This window comes from Vidua chalybeata, chromosome 13, assembly GCF_026979565.1.
Source record: "Vidua chalybeata isolate OUT-0048 chromosome 13, bVidCha1 merged haplotype, whole genome shotgun sequence".
Taxonomy (NCBI): domain Eukaryota; kingdom Metazoa; phylum Chordata; class Aves; order Passeriformes; family Viduidae; genus Vidua; species Vidua chalybeata.
Genome location: NC_071542.1, coordinates 11,026,655 through 11,044,109, shown reverse-complemented (window position 1 = coordinate 11,044,109; position 17,455 = coordinate 11,026,655). Strand labels below are relative to the sequence as shown.

Genomic DNA, 17,455 nt, shown 5'->3' with positions numbered 1-17,455 from the left:
GTGTGCTTCCTTCAGGTACTGGAAGGAGAAAGCTTTGTGAAATCAGCCGCTGTTCCTGTGAGGAGTGGTGGGCAGGGAGCAGGGCACACCCAGCCCCGTGTTTGAGCTGCTGCCTGAGGGGCAGTTTTCCTCCTGGCCATCGTTCCTGTGGTCCTCGCAAAAGTCCAGGAGCTTTCTCCAACGCCAGGCAAACCCCACACTCCTTCCCCACGCTGCCTTGAGACAGAACCTGAGCCCTGGGGCCTGCGCCCACAAACAGCCAAGGGTGCTTGTCCTGACACCAGCTCAGCCCCGAGGTCACCATGCTTTGTATAAATGGCACCCAAATGCTGCCTCACGGGCACCGAGGGGAGCAAAGAGCAGCAGGGTGATTGAACAAGAGCAGTCACTGCTCTCTTATTCGGGCCCTGTGTCCAGGGCAGAATGCAATTCGCTATCCACCAAATGTTATATTCCAGTCTTTGGCAGCAAAGTACTGCTAATTTTTTGAGAAATTAAGGCCTATAAAATAGCGTAGCTTAACACAAAGCAAAAATAAGCTGTCATTTGAAAAATTAATCAAATCTGTCGGACTGCATAAATGTTAGCGTTTCAGCAAGGGCTGCGTCACTTGTGTGAAAACACTTCTGCTCTAATCTCACAGATGATAGAAGCACTGTTAGCAGTAATGAGATCGTGCCTACATGGGCAATTAACTTGTGATTCCTCACCAAACAGCAAACGATTGCACTGCTAGAAAAGTGAGCAAATGACACCAAGATAATTGGAAAAGGAGGAAAAAGCAGAGCTGTGTCAAGATCTAATAGACATTGTCCCTTGTGGCATCCCCTGAGCTCAAGCCATATATAATACAATATTCTCAAACATGCTTAAAAATCTACTGCCAGCAGGGCTGGCTCAGTAGCATGTTCACAAGCAGCAGCCTGTGTGTGCTGGGCAGCTGTGGGTTTGAGCAGATCCACAAAGCTCAAGTGCTACAGCAGTCACAATAATCAGTGGTAACACACAGCCTGTTTTTTATCAGGTAGACCCCTACTGAGCACAGACTGCAGGGATATGTTCCTGTGAAAACCTCCCTAGTGGGGCCAATATCCACTTTCTTCACCATAATTAGCTTTCCAGAGGTCTGGCATACACCCACAGGGGGATGATGTATGGATAAGTATAATAAGCATGTGCAACAGTATGATTTTTTGTTTTCTAAATTCTAAATTTTCTTTTTTTTTTTTCCCCTAATATATGATCATGATTCCAACTCAGCCCCATAGAAAAGCTCCTGCTAATTTGAAAGAGAGGACTTTACCAGTAAGTGTTTGCAAAGAACAGAACAGGTACTTCCATTAAGTTGTGCAACTCTGTAAACACATGTCCAGCCATGTGAGTTGTTTGCACGTTTTGTGTACCCCACACAGGACACTCTGCCTAACGCCCCAGCCTTGGAAATCACACTCAGAGGCAATGAATGCACTCTGCAGTGTTTATTAATACCACCTCCAAAGTGAGAGGCTACTCTGGCTTTAGTGAGGGCTCTCTGTAACTGTTCGAAGTACTTCAGAGCCTGTTCCCAGTGTATGACATTCATCCTGGTGACACTGAAGCAGCACACTGCTGAAGGACAGCCGGGGCACATCTATATTTGTGCCATTGCTCATTGCTGGCATGCCCCTATCTGAGCAAAGAGGCAGGGTAAGGTTACCGCAATAAGTCTTCCAACTGCAGTTATAGGAAAGTGGCAAGGAATTGCTTTCGTGTGAATTAATTTTTACTAGGGGGAATAGAAGTTAACTTTGATGCCATCTGAGCTATCAGAAGAATTTATGACGTCTTAAGATAGAAGGCAAGTTTTTAGGTAGTAACCTTCTTTGTTATGTATTTACGATAACTGACGGTCACGGATCTAAACGTGCTTCATGTAATTTTATCTGTGCCTGCAAAGCAAGCAGACACTGAGCAATCATCTGAAAATTTTATTTAGGCAGCAGAATTGCAGACAAGCTTAATTATGCTAATTTTAATTTATTTCATTTCATTTTGGTAGGAAAAATAAATGTTAATTCACTTTTCTAATTAGTAGTAACTTCTAAAGCAAGCCTTATTGTTTTAATTATGGGGAAAAAAGTCTTTGCGGGAGCCAGACAACATTTTCTGGTATGTGTTAAGACCTTTTCTCTGATTAAAATGTTAGAATTTGCATGATTTATTTCATTGCCTTTAGAGTAAATAGTATTTCTGCCTAACTTCAGTGGTTTTGTCTATAGTAGGATATTGCTAACTGCAGAATCCACACCCATGTCTGCAGTGCCAGAAGACAAACGATGAACTTCTGTGTGGGTTTTCGTACAGATCTGTAGAGCTGGACTCAGCCAGGGATATAAAACCAGAGAGTGCAAAATGACTCAGTATTTTTCACTGGTTTGGGAAGTTGCTTTCTACAAAGTCACTGATAGTGTTGACTCTGTTAGCTAAGCATTTCTCAGGAAAATTAGTAAAATATTGATGAAATAAATTTGAAGCAATAGCAACTACTCAGAACTAAAAAGACCATAAATGGTAGTTTGAAAGCAATCTTATGTGAAAGCTTATCCAGAAGCTCTGATAACACTGATGATAACACTCTTTTGAGTTTTTTTCTTCTGTAGAAAGTGATTTTAAAGCTTTCATATGCTTCACTTACCTAGGACTAGATGTAACTACAGATTAATTGATATTCAGCTGAAATCTTTCCATGAAGTCTTTTGCTTATGGTACTAAACTGCTGATGAAATTGATCTGAGTAGTTTTGCAGCTATGTTTCCATTCATGTTGGTGAGCAGCGAAGGGCTGTGGGGATGTTTCAGCTCAGAGAGAGCTCTGACTGTACTGGCATTATTTCACTGCTGTTAATACAGGCTGATTTGAAAGAGTGGGCTTGGGAATCAGCATTAAAATTGCCTTTGCACTTTTAATGTTATCCCACATGCATCTGCTTTATCATACAGCTTTGCATGCCACCTGCACATGCTCTTTTCACACCTCCCTCCTTGCACAGAATAGACAAAATATGCAAGGTTTGGGTCAGTCCACAGGTCAATGGCCTGCCTTGTTCTCTAGTTACTGGATGCTTTATATGTTAAAATGCATATTTTCCACAGCACATGAGAAGCCCAAAAGGGCAGTACGTTTCCTCTGTGATATTTTTTAGAAAGAACCCAAGACCTCAACTCAAGTTTCAGTATTAAGAATGGCAACTTGAAAAATACAGAACAGGACTTTCCGGGGCATTTAGTAGTGTGTTCTGTGGCATCAGTGGTCACAACAGAGGACATTCTACATTATGCCTGACTGACAGTTCAGAAAACATGACTGACAGCAGCTGAAGAGTGAACAGGCTTCCAACCAGGCCATTTCCAATTGCACAGAACAGCACTAACTGTGCCTGAAGCACAGTCACAGTGTTTATGTGAGGATAGGACTGCTCCACAGTTTGTAAATCAGGGATCGGGGTCACAGATGAGGTACTCAGAAAAGAGGCTGCACACCAGAGACAGCTCTCTGCTGTCCTTTCACTGGGGTGAGAAGAAAACAAGCTTCCTGTGGCTTCCCTTCAGAAGCTTCACTTAGGGAGCGAAGCTACTGACTTTGGTCTTTCCAGGACCTGAGCAGTCCTCAGCCAAATCTATTCTATCCATATGCTTTTAAGCAAGAAAAATCTCAATATTGCTATCTAAGTATGTAGCTAAAGATCTTTCTTATCTTTTACAAGCTTGAGACTCATCATCTCAAAAGCCTCCCTGAGGATACCAATGTCATCCAGATCAGGCAGCACGAGAGACTATGAGACTAGTGGCCAGTCACAACATCATTCAGCTTCCCCACCAGCCCCAGAGTCTAGTGACACTGAGACTGAAGGTCTGATCTTTTATCACATGGATCTTTATGGATCAAAGGAGAGGTTTGATATCTTTCCTGAAGAGCTCTCTGGTCGAGGAGACAGATCTCTGGGGGATACGAGAAGGGAATCTGCATTGAGTAGTGAAAAAGTTCAGCGCCCACAAGAAGTTGGCTATGACTTGGAAAAGGAGGTTGCGGAGTTGGCTAAGATGTATGGACTTGATGAGGATAAAGAAAAAGAGCTTGAGCTTCTTGGAGGACATCTGGAGAAGATGGAGAGCAGATGGCCACCAGCTCGCTCAGGAAAAGCAGGATTACAAGATTCCATATATAACATATCAAAAAGCAGCTCTTCAGTGAAAGATCCAAGTCAAAGCCCAAAGCAACAAAGACTTCCTGATGAGGCTTCTCAAGGTGAAAATCAGAGCAAAGCCAGAGCAGATGATGAGGCTGAGAGCACCATATGGTCCAGAGGGGGGCTAAGCAGCGGCGGCATGTCAGATGAGTGGAACAGTCAGGCTGTCAGTGAGGAGGAGGAGGAGGAGGAAGAAGCAGCAGATGTTTTTTGTTCCACCTGCAAGATACCAATCCGAGCTTTCGACAAACTATTTGGTGAACACAAGGATCACGAAGTTGCTCAGCTCCCCAGTGCTGTGGAAAGTGAAAAGGTGAGAGTAACACAGTGTACTGTGGTGCCTCTAAAACAGTCTTCAGACATAGTAAGAATCACACTGGGTGTTTTGTAGGAGGAGATCCATAAAAACATGTGCAAGTTGGAAGAACAGATTGCTCAGATGGAAAATGTTGCCAGCCATTTGGAGGAAATCTTCATCACTGTAGAGGTAAGGCATTTTCTCTTGGGCTAACTTTATGGTAGTGGGGTTAAACAGTTTTGACAGTCATACTGACATTCATAGTCTTCAGTTGTTAATGAGGTGAGTACTTACAGTAACAGAGCACAGAGTTATCTTGGGGTTTGTCTAGACTAAAGTAGTCAGGAAAACTCATCCTAAAGATTTTTTTTAAGTGGGCTAGTAAAACCACATTTATAATTTGCACAGAAGTTTGCATTCAAAAATAAAGTGACCCCTACTCAGGTAATCTTAGCTTTAAATGGCTAAAGAGCTGTGATCTAACTAGTCTGTCCAGAGTGCAGCCCTTGTGTTCCCTCAGCTTCATTCACAGAAGTGTCAGATCCAGGCAAATCCTTGGACCAGCTGTTGACGAAGCTGATGACTTCAAGAGTTGTGTTCCCACTCTGCTGCTGTCAACTTGGCCCCAGGGGAAGGAGGTCAGCTGGCAGCAAGTTCAAACTGAAGCAATAACTCAAGGCACTGCAGTCTTTTCTCTGCTGCATGTGGCACAGGAGGACATTGGTGCCTGAACAGTGAGCAGCTGTTGGGACTGCTTCTTGACTTGCCTGCTCCTTAAATCTTCCTTCCTAATGCTTTCTGCAGCTGTGAGTGAGAATACCAGCATTAGCTACCCAGCTCCCTCAGCACAAATCCATGGATCCCACTGAGTTGCCATGGTTTCTTTCATGGAAGGATGTGCTTAACTGTGTTGGTGGAAATGCTTGTGAGATTATGGCTAGGGTATATCCTAGAAGTGCTCCCTGGGTTTACGTTGCTTTACATCATTGTTCCTGCTGTAATTTCTGTTGCTCTTATGTCTGGAACAAAATCCAACACTTTTGTGCTTCGGTGGGAGGGTGAATGATCAGAGTAAACCCCTAAAAATGCACATAAGTCAAATTACAGCTTCTGTGTACTGGTACCATGTCCTAGTTTTGTGAATTAAATCATGACATATTACCTCTATGGTAAGGAGAAGTTTAGGCAGACCAGAGTAAGATTTTCTTCTGCATGACCTTTGGATCAGGCTTGATGCCAAGGTACAAACCCTCAAATACCTTGCAGGAAAATTTTGGGAGGCAGGAGCAGAACTTTGAGGTGCATTACAACGATGCAGTGCAAGTGCTTGCTCAGAAGTATGAGGAGCAGCTGGAAGCACTGGGAGAAGAGAAGAGGCAGAAGCTGGAAGCTCTGTATGAGCAGCTGGTCAGCTGTGGGAAACATCTTGACACCTGCAAGGAGCTGACAGATGAAACCCAGGAGCTTTTCCTGGAAAACGACAAAGTTGAATTTATGAAGGTAAAGAGCTTTAACTGTCAAAGTGCTTTTTTGCTGCTTGCAAGTAGTCCCTGTCTGAGAAGTCCCAAGCAGCCTTTTTGCTAAGGAGAATTTGGGATGCTCAGTCCATGGTGCTGTCACTGCTCCTGATGCTTGGCATGGTGGCATTGACTTAGTAGAGTAACACAATGGGGGCAAAATGCAGAAGCAGAAGTCTGTAGTTTGGATGCTCATTAATTTGTGAGTCACACTGGGGTTCAGAGAGAAGATATCTTGCTGAAATGCTTATCTGGGGAAACTCTGGAAGCACTTAGTGTTCCTTGCCTTGTGCAGGCTCCGCTCTCTTGCTCTATTCTGGGCTCACAGCAGGCAGGCTGATGTAATCACTTAGGAAGATGTTTCCTTTTCTTGCTCATTTTGGAGGAAAGTTCAGCTGAAATACGTCAAGAGCTCCTGCAAAGTGATGGATGAAATCCCACTCTTGAGGTGGTGTCAAGAAGATATTTTTCTTTGGCAGGTAGAAAAATAATTGGAAAAAAATTCAGAATTTTCACTGATGATGAGTGATTGCTCTCACCTGAGCTGTCCTGTGACTAAGGTGGGTGGGAGCATTTCTGTATTAGTGACAGTAATTTCTGAACTGGACAACAAACAAATCTCATAACACCACCTAGTCTACTTCTGTGGGTCAGTTTGCTATGACTCCAGCCTAAGTTCTTCACATGAGCTGACTTTTCCCATTCCTCTGCATCTCTGGAATAAACTTATTTTTAAATATTTCCTTAATTTGTAAACAGTTTTACATCACCTCTAAGAACCATTTTTCATCAAGAAGTAAATGTTGGTCTTGAGCTCTCAGGGGCTTAGGTTTCTCCTGGGACTGTACACCTGTCTTCCAGTTACATGCACTGCTCACACTCCCTCCAGCACAGATCATTTCATGAGTTCTTTTGCCCAGCTGATTTTGGTTTTATTTGTGAGGGATCTGTTGGCACTTTGGACAACCAAGGGAGGAATCAGTCTAGATAGGCAGACACTGATGACTACCTGATGTTGCTCATTATCTTACTGTAAATTCAACCAAGATCTATCCATTTCAGTAGAAAGGGCTGGCTTTGTTCTCAGAGTTGGGTGAGAGCCAATTACTTCATTCCAAGTATTGCATTTGGGGCAATTTGTGTAAGACAGGCCACCAGCATGATGTAGTCTGACTCTGGACTTTTCTACCTCTAACACTCTCCCCTTTTTTTCCAACAGGCAGCAGTAACCATGGTTGACAGGTAGTATCACAGTCTGGGATTTTGTGTCACATTTCTTCCTGCTAATTGGATGGGTTATTGGAGATGCTTGCGTGTTCTGGACTTTGTTCAGGCACACAAATGTTGTCTAAGCCACTAGAGCTATTGAAATATTTAGAATTTTTGTTTTAAAGTGCATCAGAAAATGTTGCTCTAAGAAACTTAACACTCAACACTTGTTTGGATCCAATTTCAAGAAATCTGAAAGGAGAGTTAGAGCCTGAATAAATCAGTGTTTTCAGCTTAGTCATAAGGAACTAATTTCATTGAGAAACAGAATTGCTAAAGCTCTTGAAAGAAACACTCTGGATCCAAATGAGACTAAAATTGAGCTCCCTAAATATACTGTAATGGGCTTATTTATGCATTAATATAGTCGAGGTAGAAAGTCAAGCTGTGGGAGCTCAGAACAGATACGGAAAAATCTTGAAGCAATTTGAAGAAGTCTTAGGACATACTAAATCATATGCAAAAAACACTCTCTTAATTGACTGTTATTGTTCATGAAAGCACAGAGAAAAGGTACCCCTTTCTTTCAAATTTACAACTCCTAGAGCCACGAGGTCATGAATTACTAATAGTGTAAATTCAAAATAATGGAGGTTATGGAGCTGATAGGGTGCTTCCACAGCGAGGTGCTGGGCACACCCCACTCTCCTGCTCGGTGTGCGCAGCCAGCTCGCTGCAGGAGCAGGGCACACCAGGGTGGCCCTCAGTCCCAGCAGCAGCCAGCTCTCTTTGGCATCTTGGGGCACTGATGGCCACGTATCTCCAAGCTGCAGGCAGAGCAGGCTGAGCTTGTACAGCTATGAAAATGGTGCTTTAAGGAAATAGATGGTAATTTGGAATCTGCTGTTCTTTTTCTCTTAAAAATAGGCATCATAGATAGATACCTCCAACACTATGATATTTCCAATTAGACATTATTTTTTCCCCCTTAAAATTACAGGCTGGAAGAATTCTTAAAGAAAGAAGTTGATTTAGAGCTTTCAACACTGCCAGATTTTGAAGAGCGGGTCATAGATGTCTCTGAAGTTGAACAACTAATGAACTCCATTAATGCTATTCCAGGTACTCTTCCTAACTGATCATTATTTCACACCTATTTACATTTAAGTAAGGAGATGTATTAAACATTACTTCTTTTAAAGGAGATCTGCAAAGGAAGAATTAAATTCTCCCTAGTTTTCCTTCTAGGTTTTTTTTTTTTTAATTTGCCTACATATACAGGGACACTGGAAGATATTTTTTTATTTTTTCCCATGTGTTTTCAATATAAAATTACCAGAATTACTGCTAAATTGGGACTTTCTTGCTTTTGCTGGATGATTTCCTAGAAGACTCATGAAGATTACCCCCTGCTGTTGAGGGGTCAGGCACACATAATTGGTGATAACTTGGTTGAGGTTTATTTATTTCATTGGTTGACTTTCTTTTGAAGCAAGACTAGTTCTCACACACCTGATTACTATCTGCAGTTGTTTACAGAGTCAGATCCTGACTTTTCTCCATGTGGGAGGAATGGAGGAATATGACCCTATTCAGTACCAAGGCGTTGTGCAAACACCTTTGTGACAGGAGAGGTACAACAAGCCGTGATTATACATTCAAAAACTGACCTGTTTTTCCCTCTGCAGCTCCTTGTGCCCCTGTGATCAATCCCCAGGCTCCCAATGCAGCAACTGGCACTTCACTGAGAGTTTGCTGGGGCCTCTTCTCGGATGACACTGTGGAGTGCTACCAGCTGTGCTACCAACCAGTGAGCAATGAGAGGCACAGTGATGGGCAAGCAGGTAAGGAGGCCTGGGGCAAAGGGACACCTCAGCCCTCCACTGGCAAAACCAGATGATGCCAAAGTGCCTCTGCATGCCTTGTGCACTCTGTCTGCCACCAAAACTGTCCTATCTGCCACCACCATCTGCTTTGTCCCTCTTCCCTTGCCAGGTCTGCCATGCTGCCAGCTGCAGCAGGACCCATCACAGGAGCTAAGATAGGACATGGCAGCAGCAGGGATAGCAGGAATGGGAAGGGGACAGTGGATGGAGTCACAAGGATTTCTGGAGGGTGGGCACTGCATTAGAACATGTGCTGCATCCATGGCAAAACACATTATTTTTACAGAGCAAATCATCATATTATCAGCACTCCAGCTGAAACCCCTAGATGATTTTACAGCTTATCTTAGTGCTAATAATAGGCTGTAAGTTCTTAAGATGCACAGGCACACAAAGAACAACAGAACCAAAATGTCCCAGCCTTGTGACAAAACTGCCTTTGCTAATACTGTTCTTGCAGAACCTTCAAAAGTGGAAGCCAGTAGAGTGCCCGTGACCAGTTGAGAAAGAAAAGCAGGAACTATCCAAATTTTATAAGATGAAGAATGAGAAATGAGCAGTAAAATAGCTTCAGCTCTTGTCCCATTTGATTTATGCAGCTTTAGAGGAAGGCATTGTGAAAATGCCTGACAGCTGATCAAAGGGTGTGGAGCACAAAGAGCTCTCCTGAACTCAGCACCCAAAACAATGCACTTCAACTCCACTGTGTGATGCAGCTTTGGGGAAGAACGGGCAAGTGTGTGAAGGCACTGTAAATGCTTTGTTGTTGTCATTTCAGAGCATACACTAAAAGTCAAAGAAACATACTGCACCATTACTGATCTGTTGCCAAATACACAGTATGAATTTTGGGTCAGTGCTTTAAATGCCTCTGGTATCAGTCCACCAAGTGAAAGAGCAGTTTATGTAACAGGTAAAAATATTTCATTCATACAACTTTGTAACTTTCATAGTGAAATTCAAAATAACCTCTGAATTTTATGCAAGTAATGCTTTCTGGGCACTTTCTTTCTTCTGATGGAAGCCTACTGACTGCATGGGAATTCCCTACTTTTATTTGGAGAGCCTATCATGACAACTGTCCCTGTTTTAGAGTGGAAGAAACAGAAGCAGAGAGACAAAATAACTGATTTAAATGCAAGCATGTAGACAACTGTGAATGAAGTTCAAATTTCCTGGTTCTGCCAGATGAATCCCAGCTTTCCTTTTATTGGCTTATAGGCATTTTGTGGATTCACCTGTTATGCTGTTCTTTTTAACTGCAGTTCAGTCTAGGACATTGTGTGTGAAATCCTGACATCAGACTGAGCAAGTCAGTGTAAGACTTGTCGAGTGCTTGTTCCAGATGTCTTTGACATCTCAGAGCAGAGATGCACCTTTATGACAAAGATAAAACTAATGCTAGAAAACAGTTGTGTAATCAATCTTTATGTTACTTCTCTGTTTAATTCTCTTGGGACCTTTATAGTCTAAATGAAGTCTTTAAATAGTACTGTTAATCACTCTACCTGCTGTTTATTGTCCATTGGGGAAGCAGGTTTCTTTACCTACACAGTATTAGTAAACAACATTTTTCTATTTTTTTGTCTTCAAAGCATGTTGTTTGCAAACATCTTCAGGTAACAGCTTAGAATTGTTCTTTGCCCTGCTTTTTAGCTCCTTCACCACCTACCATAAAGAACAAGAAGATCCGAAGCTGTGAAAATGCAGCACTGGTGTGCTGGGAATCCAGAGACATTAATCCTGTTGATTCCTACACAGTTGAATTGTCCAAGCTGACAGATGAAGAAAATGATGATATTATTACTGAGTGAGTTACTCTTCTATTGATCCCATGGCCTGTAGAGATGAAACCATTTAAATCGTGTGGCATCAGATAGGACTAAGAAAGGACTCATGACCTTCTGGTGAATTTACATTTACAAACAATCCTCTTAGTAAAATCAGTTGTAAAATGTTAATCAGAAATTACAATATGAGAATTATGGGTATGGGAAAAGGGCAGAAGCAAATGTAAAAATCTGCAGTCTGTGACAGACTCTCTCTCACCCTGCTACTGTACAAGGTAAAATGTTGTTGATTGGTTGTAAGACAAGTTGAAGTGTAACATCTTCTTTGTTGCTCAGAAAAATAATTTCCAAGGCCTACCTTTGCTTTGTACCTTGTCATTTTCCATGGATTTGTTTTTGTAGATCTATTGTTGGGATCCCTAATTGTGAAGTCCTAATTCACCTTCAGCCAACACAAAAGTATCAAATCTGTGTCAGAGCCCAGAACCTGGGTGGCTCCAGTGAAAGAAGTGAACCCATTCTGATACACACCACAGGTACTGTACAGCTTGGAACAACTCCAGCAGCCTATTGTAGCATCTATTGTCTTAACAGAAAGATTCCTGCTGGTTTCAATGGCCTCTGGACCAGGTCCTAATCTCTTACATCTAATTACACACCTGGTAACCTTTTAGGAATGAAAAAAAACCAAAAAACTTCTTGTAACAATAAGTACACTGCTTTAGCTCTGTAATTTATATTATTGCTGTCTGCTACATTTGGCACTTGAAAGTTACTAATTTCTAAACATTTTAAAAGACAATGTCAACTCAACGCCCACGTATTGCCAGCCTGCAAAGTACTGACACACCAATGAGGAAAGCTGTAGTGTGATTTTACTTCAGAGATTACCATGTAATGAAGCTGCTGCTGGAAATGATGGCTGAGACAGCACTTTCTAGAGCCATTTAGCAGACATCAGTGCTCACCTTCATCACTGCTGCAATGACACTGCAACTTCACTGCTCATCTCAAATCTCCCATGCCACTCACGCCTTACCTGTGTCTCTTCTGCCCTTACCTTTTGTGAGATATTTGAAAATTGTATTTATTCAGCAAGATGACCACAAAAAGTTATGTTTTAGTAAAAAACCTGTCTGCCACACAGCAGTGACACCACAGAAAAGAAATGCTCATCCATAAATCCCTGGAAAGGAAAATTGTCATTGTGTTACCATCGTTTGTGTGTATTCCAAGTGCTTAAATCAAACTCAATATTTGAAATTGTCCATTCTGTTTGCACAGCATGTGTTTGTTTTCAGCAGCACATGCCTGTAATTGCCCTGTCATTGTTTGCATTGTATTTGCAATGAAGTAACTTGCAGTTTGATTATAATGATTTCATTTGGGATTACCATGGGGCGATTAATCTTCTTGGAGTCTACATTAGGCAAGCAGCTGATGCAAATTGATCTGTCGGCTGCAAGGACCCACCTCCAACACTGTGAATGGCCTTTGATCCTTTCTGGGGTGGATAAACAAGCACCAACTACAAACAGCAACTGTGCCAATCGTGGCTGCTCCTCAGGCCCCAGTGTTTCAGACCTGCTCTGTGAAGTCTCTGCAGGAAGAAAGGCAGAAGCACTTCTGTCCTGGGCTGGTCTTACCTCTCTGACAAGGGAGGTGCTGAAGCATGAGGGATCCTTTCTCTTCAAATTGTGCCCAGCATTTATATGGATGAGTGAGGCCATGGAGAGTCCTTTAAGCCCCTTTTCTCTTTTCAGTGATTAAAAATAGATTATTTGAAACCAGACAGTCCATTGCAGGGAGGACCCCTCATCTCTCAATAGCTACTTCTTGCACAATGCCTACAGCTTTGAGACCTGGTAGGGTTCAAAACCAGGCTAAGTCCCCTGCTTTTCACAAGGCTGAAACTAAAAAATGTTAAGCTGTAAAACAGCCATTTATTAGAAAAAAATTTAAAATATGATCTTGTCCTCTCAATGCCAGCCACAGATTCTTTCTAGAGCATTGGTGAATCTTTTTGTGGATACAAATTAACATTTCATCACACCCTTGCTGCAATTCTAATGTTTTAAGGTGATATTGGAGTTATCCTTAGGCATTTTCTCTTGCAGGCACCTGCTTCTACCTTAATGAGGACACAGCTCATCCTTTACTGGCAATTCTAGATGATGGATTTACCATTTCATGTGATGAACTGGAAAACCCAGAGTGTGATCTGCCTGTCTATGATAACAGCTTTACAAGGTATACAGGGGCATTTCAGTTTCTTTGGTTCTTTTAACAGATGCCAGGAAATGTCTAATGGGGCTTTCAGCAGCTCTGATTAATTTTTTGAGTTGAAATCTCTCTCTCCAGCTGCTCTTTGGAAATTGGAAATTAATGCAAGTTCTTAAATAGGTTTACAGATACAGCAGCCACAATTATGTACAAGCCTACTTACACGTCTGGCACACTGAGCTAAATTTGAACAGGTATTTAGGTGCCATTACAAATGCTAAGAAAATGAGAGGGATCTGAAAACTTTCCTCTTGCTGAAAGATATAACTGATACTATTTGGACCAACAGGTATTACTTTCAAAAAAAGAATTAGGCCCTTTGCTATTGAAGTGAGAGACTAAGCTTGGCAAAATCATATTTCCAGTCAAAACCACAGAAACAGCATATAACTAGGACAGGCATTGCAGGATAATACAAGTCTACAATTTATTCCCTCCATGGAAATGCAGTGCTACTAGAGGGCTTGGTAGAAAAGAGTTGGGAGACTGGTGATCCTTTTCATTAAAGCCATCATGGTAATCTTAAATGGGATTTCATCCCACTTCTATGGAATGCTTTCATGTTTCACATAAATAGCCAGAGCTGACACTTATCTCATTGAAAGGTCGAGATTATGGTACCACTATGAACTTTCACAAATCTCCTTCAAACCAAGATACTGAAAAAAAAGAAAAAAAAAAAAGGAAAAAAAAAAGGAAAAAAAAGCTCCCAAGGAAATTACATGGCAAACTCTTCTCTTCTTTGTGAAGTTTGTGTGGTCTCCTAAGTTTGGGTGGCTGACGTATTTCCTAACTGCTTCTTCAGCGCAGCTCAGGTTTGCCTTGGTGGCTTTGCATCTCTCATTACTATGGTCATGTTTTGTTCACAGATGTTTATCCATCCATTTTGCATCATTCCTTTTCCTTCTCAAGCTGTAGCAACACAGCCTCTCTGAGTTCTGATTTTAGCAGCCTTTAAGTTTTTCCCAAGATATTTACATGCACTCACAATGAACTGTACACTTGCTCTAAGCAAGTGCAGCTGCAGAGTATAGCTACTGTGCTGTGTGTGCCCATCCTCACACAACAGGCCCTCCAAATGATGAGTGCAGCTCTCTGTCAGCATTGCCCAGAAGACCTCAGTGTCTGCCAGCAACATCCTTTTCCTTTGTAACTTACAACTTTAGACACTACCATAGAAACATAAAAGTTGTGTGTGTTTGAAACCTGCTGTCCCCCTTGACAATGACAGCTGATACACCATGTACTTTTCCTAAGAAAAAGCTGAGGTGTAGGAATGCTCAGAAGCTCTCCTAAGAGTGTTTTAGAAGCATTTGGAGTGGGTTATTTTGCCCAATTTTCTTGCTTTAGAACCGTGTTTTTGCAGACTTGCATCTTCAAAGCAGCCAGTTCCTTTGATTTCAAGACTGTGCCAGTAAATCATGCTAAAGGGTCTCTCTGTAGCACATTATCTTTGTCTCTACTACACAACTTTCAAAAGAGTTATTTTCTGCATGGTTCCTATCATACATTTCATGGCCCAGGTACCCAGCATATTACAAGTTTTCCTACTGTGTTCAATTCTTCCTAATCTCTCCAAACACAGAGGGAACCAGTGTAGACAGGTTCCCTCCTCCCCAGCTGCCCCAGGAACTTCATGCTGTTACAGTGCTCAGTTCCTAATGGTGAGTGACGTTCAAAACCCTGGGCTGTTCAGAAAGAAATTGCAAAATCTGTACTTTTTCCCCCTGCTATGGTGGGGTTCACTAAAGCACTCTCTTTTCTAACAAGCATTAACTTTCCCAGAAAACCCAGGCACTATGGGATGCTGTTCTCCATCTTCCTGGAAGTGTCTAGGGCACTTATTTATACAAAGCTACCCACAAGTAAAAACAGGGCAGGTGTCACAAAGAAACCTGCAGGCTGGGTGTCAGCTCCTCAGCAAGGGGATTTCACTGGAATCAAAAATCCACACTGCACTGCTAAGGTGACTGCAGAGGTGGCTTTTGTTTATTGCTATGTAATGTCCAGGCATATACTTACCTGAACATATCTAAACACTGTAAAGAGCATTATAGAGAGGCCCTGCCAAAACACATATTCCTGTCTCCCACAGATGTATTGCGATCCTGGGCAGTCTGATCCCATTTCCAGGAAAGCATTACTGGGAGGTGGAAGTTGAGGAAGATACAGAGTACAGAATTGGTGTGGCTTTTGAGAACACTCCAAGACATGGTCACCTGGGAGCAAACAACTCATCCTGGTGCATGAGGCACATCATCACACCCTCAAGGTAAGGGCTGTGGAGGCTGCAGGTCTCCGACAGGAACAACTCTTACACCTGCAGGCAGAGCAGCAGAGAAGCCAGACATTTTGTATCAGCTCAGACCAGGCACCGGGGCCTCTGACATTCCACCTCTGCCCCTGTAAACTGGTGTTGAAAGGATACTGCTTAAGCAAATCTTCCTGCTTTTTTAGAGTGTTTCAAAAGCATTTGGCATGGGTTATTTTGCCCAACTTCCTTGCTTCAGAACTTGAGTTTTGGCAGATTTGCATCTTCAAAGCACCCATTTCTGTTGACTCTGAGAGGGTGCTAGTGAATCAAGCTGAAGGGTCTCTCTGTGGTACATTGTCTCATTGAAATGAGACATTGTCCCACTGCAACAAGAAATTGAAGAAACAAATCTGAATAAAATCAGAGTTGCAGAATTTAGCTGTAAACATTACCAAAACCTCAAGAGGTTACATCTATATAATCCAGAAACTAGGTGTCTGGCTAAACCCAGCTATACTGTACCCAACTGGTTTTGATCTCTGTCCTACCTATGGAAGTACGTCACACCTGCCTGCAGAAATGCTAGCTCCCCTCTTGCCTCAGCTGCACTGCAGGCTCTCCCCTGGACATGGTACATTAACATCACTGCCTTTGACTCTCATGAGCAACCTGGGCACCTGTGTGCACAAAGTGTTTCCCTTTGAGAGCAGCCAGGGTGCCTTCAGCTCTTTTATTTTTCTTGCCTGCAGGCACAAGTACGAATTCCTGCACAGTGGGATGACACCTGACATCAGAATTACTATTCCCCCCAGAAGGATTGGCATTCTGCTGGACTATGAGAACTGCAGACTGGCATTTTTCAATGCAGATATTGCCCAGCACCTTCACACATTCAACTCACGCTTCCAGCATTATGTCCACCCCTGCTTTGCACTGGAAACACCTGGTATCTTGAGGATACATACTGGAATTACAACACCCCCATGGACTGCCCTGCCATAACCTGTGTTCTGCAGCTACCACACCCATGTGTAATCTGCCCTGAGCAATGCCCTCTTTCAGCATTAACTGCATCATCATACTCCCTTTAAACCAGCTGTTTCCCCCTAGTAAGAGCAAAGTGACCATGACCCAGTCCAGCTGCCAAGCCTGAGCCCTTAGGAGTTTACATCCTCTTGGGAAGGACCTTAGCAAAAAGCCACTGTGGTCACAAGATCCATCAGCATCCCAGAATTCTCGCTAGAAACGGACACCTTCCTTCTCAGAAGTGACACTGTCACCACACAGCAGTGGCACCTGGATCACAGGTTTCCCCAACACCCACCTGAAGCCTAGGGAACCCCCCAGTTCCAAAGCCATCATTAATTCTACTCCTGAGTCTACTCAAGAGCTAAAAACTCAAAGAAAAACAGAAATAGCAAAAGGCATAATCACTCTACAGCTGCTGGAGCTGAAAACACTCCAGCCATGAAGCTGATCTCCTAATCAAGTGTTCTTCTTGCTACATGAAGTCTGTGACACAAGATAGTCAAATACACCTACCCTGTGTGTGAAATGTTTGTACCTATGTACCCAGTGAGGCTTTCTGGAATACCCAAGCCTGTACTCCAGTCTCAAATATAAGCCATTTTTACAGAATGCTTCTCATTCATTCACCCAGGGAAAAAAAGGCAGGCTTTTTGCAGTGCTTGATGTCATTATAGAAAAAAACTTTTAGCTGCTTCTTTTTAGCTATGCTCACCTCCACTGGGGTGTACCCTCCCTCCACACTCACAGATCTGTTCTTCCCCTCAGCACTAAGGAATTCCACTCCATGCTGTGCCCTAGAAGCTGTGGGTGTCCAGTGAGGCTGGAAGGATTCTGGCCCAGCACACAGTTCAGACATCCTTGTTTGGGTTTCATTTCCAGACACCAATCAAGACAAGCCCTGCCTGTCAAGCAGGCTTGGCCAGCTCTGAACAGCCTCATCCATGTATGTCAAAAGTACCTGAAC

General features: G+C 42.7%; 1 protein-coding gene across 2 annotated transcripts; it reads left to right on the top strand.

Annotated features, from left to right (window-relative positions):
• Positions 1-1,329: 1,329 nt before the first annotated feature.
• FSD2 (fibronectin type III and SPRY domain containing 2) lies at positions 1,330-17,392 on the top strand. Of its 2 annotated transcripts, XM_053954440.1 has the most exons (13): positions 1,330-1,686; positions 3,743-4,538; positions 4,617-4,712; positions 5,790-6,023; positions 7,260-7,282; positions 8,250-8,371; positions 8,938-9,093; positions 9,914-10,048; positions 10,792-10,945; positions 11,328-11,461; positions 13,043-13,175; positions 15,304-15,480; positions 16,212-17,392. In XM_053954440.1, exons 2-13 carry the CDS (start codon positions 3,783-3,785, stop codon positions 16,462-16,464), a joined length of 2,373 nt encoding a protein of 790 aa, XP_053810415.1. In that variant the 5' UTR covers positions 1,330-1,686; positions 3,743-3,782; the 3' UTR covers positions 16,465-17,392. The 2 variants fall into 2 exon arrangements, with proteins under 2 accessions (XP_053810415.1, XP_053810416.1); XM_053954441.1 differs by lacking the exon at positions 1,330-1,686 and having other exon boundaries at positions 3,735-4,538.
• The last annotated feature ends 63 nt before the right edge of the window (positions 17,393-17,455 follow it).

Excerpts from the sequence above, each read along its gene's own strand:
- FSD2 (XM_053954440.1), top strand. The coding sequence starts at position 3,783 with ATGTCATCCAGATCAGGCAGCACGAGAGACTATGAGACTAGTGGCCAG. Across the intron at positions 4,713-5,789 it reads AAATCTTCATCACTGTAGAG|GAAAATTTTGGGAGGCAGGA; the intron begins GTAAGGCATTTT and ends AATACCTTGCAG. Across the intron at positions 13,176-15,303 it reads TATGATAACAGCTTTACAAG|ATGTATTGCGATCCTGGGCA; the intron begins GTATACAGGGGC and ends TGTCTCCCACAG.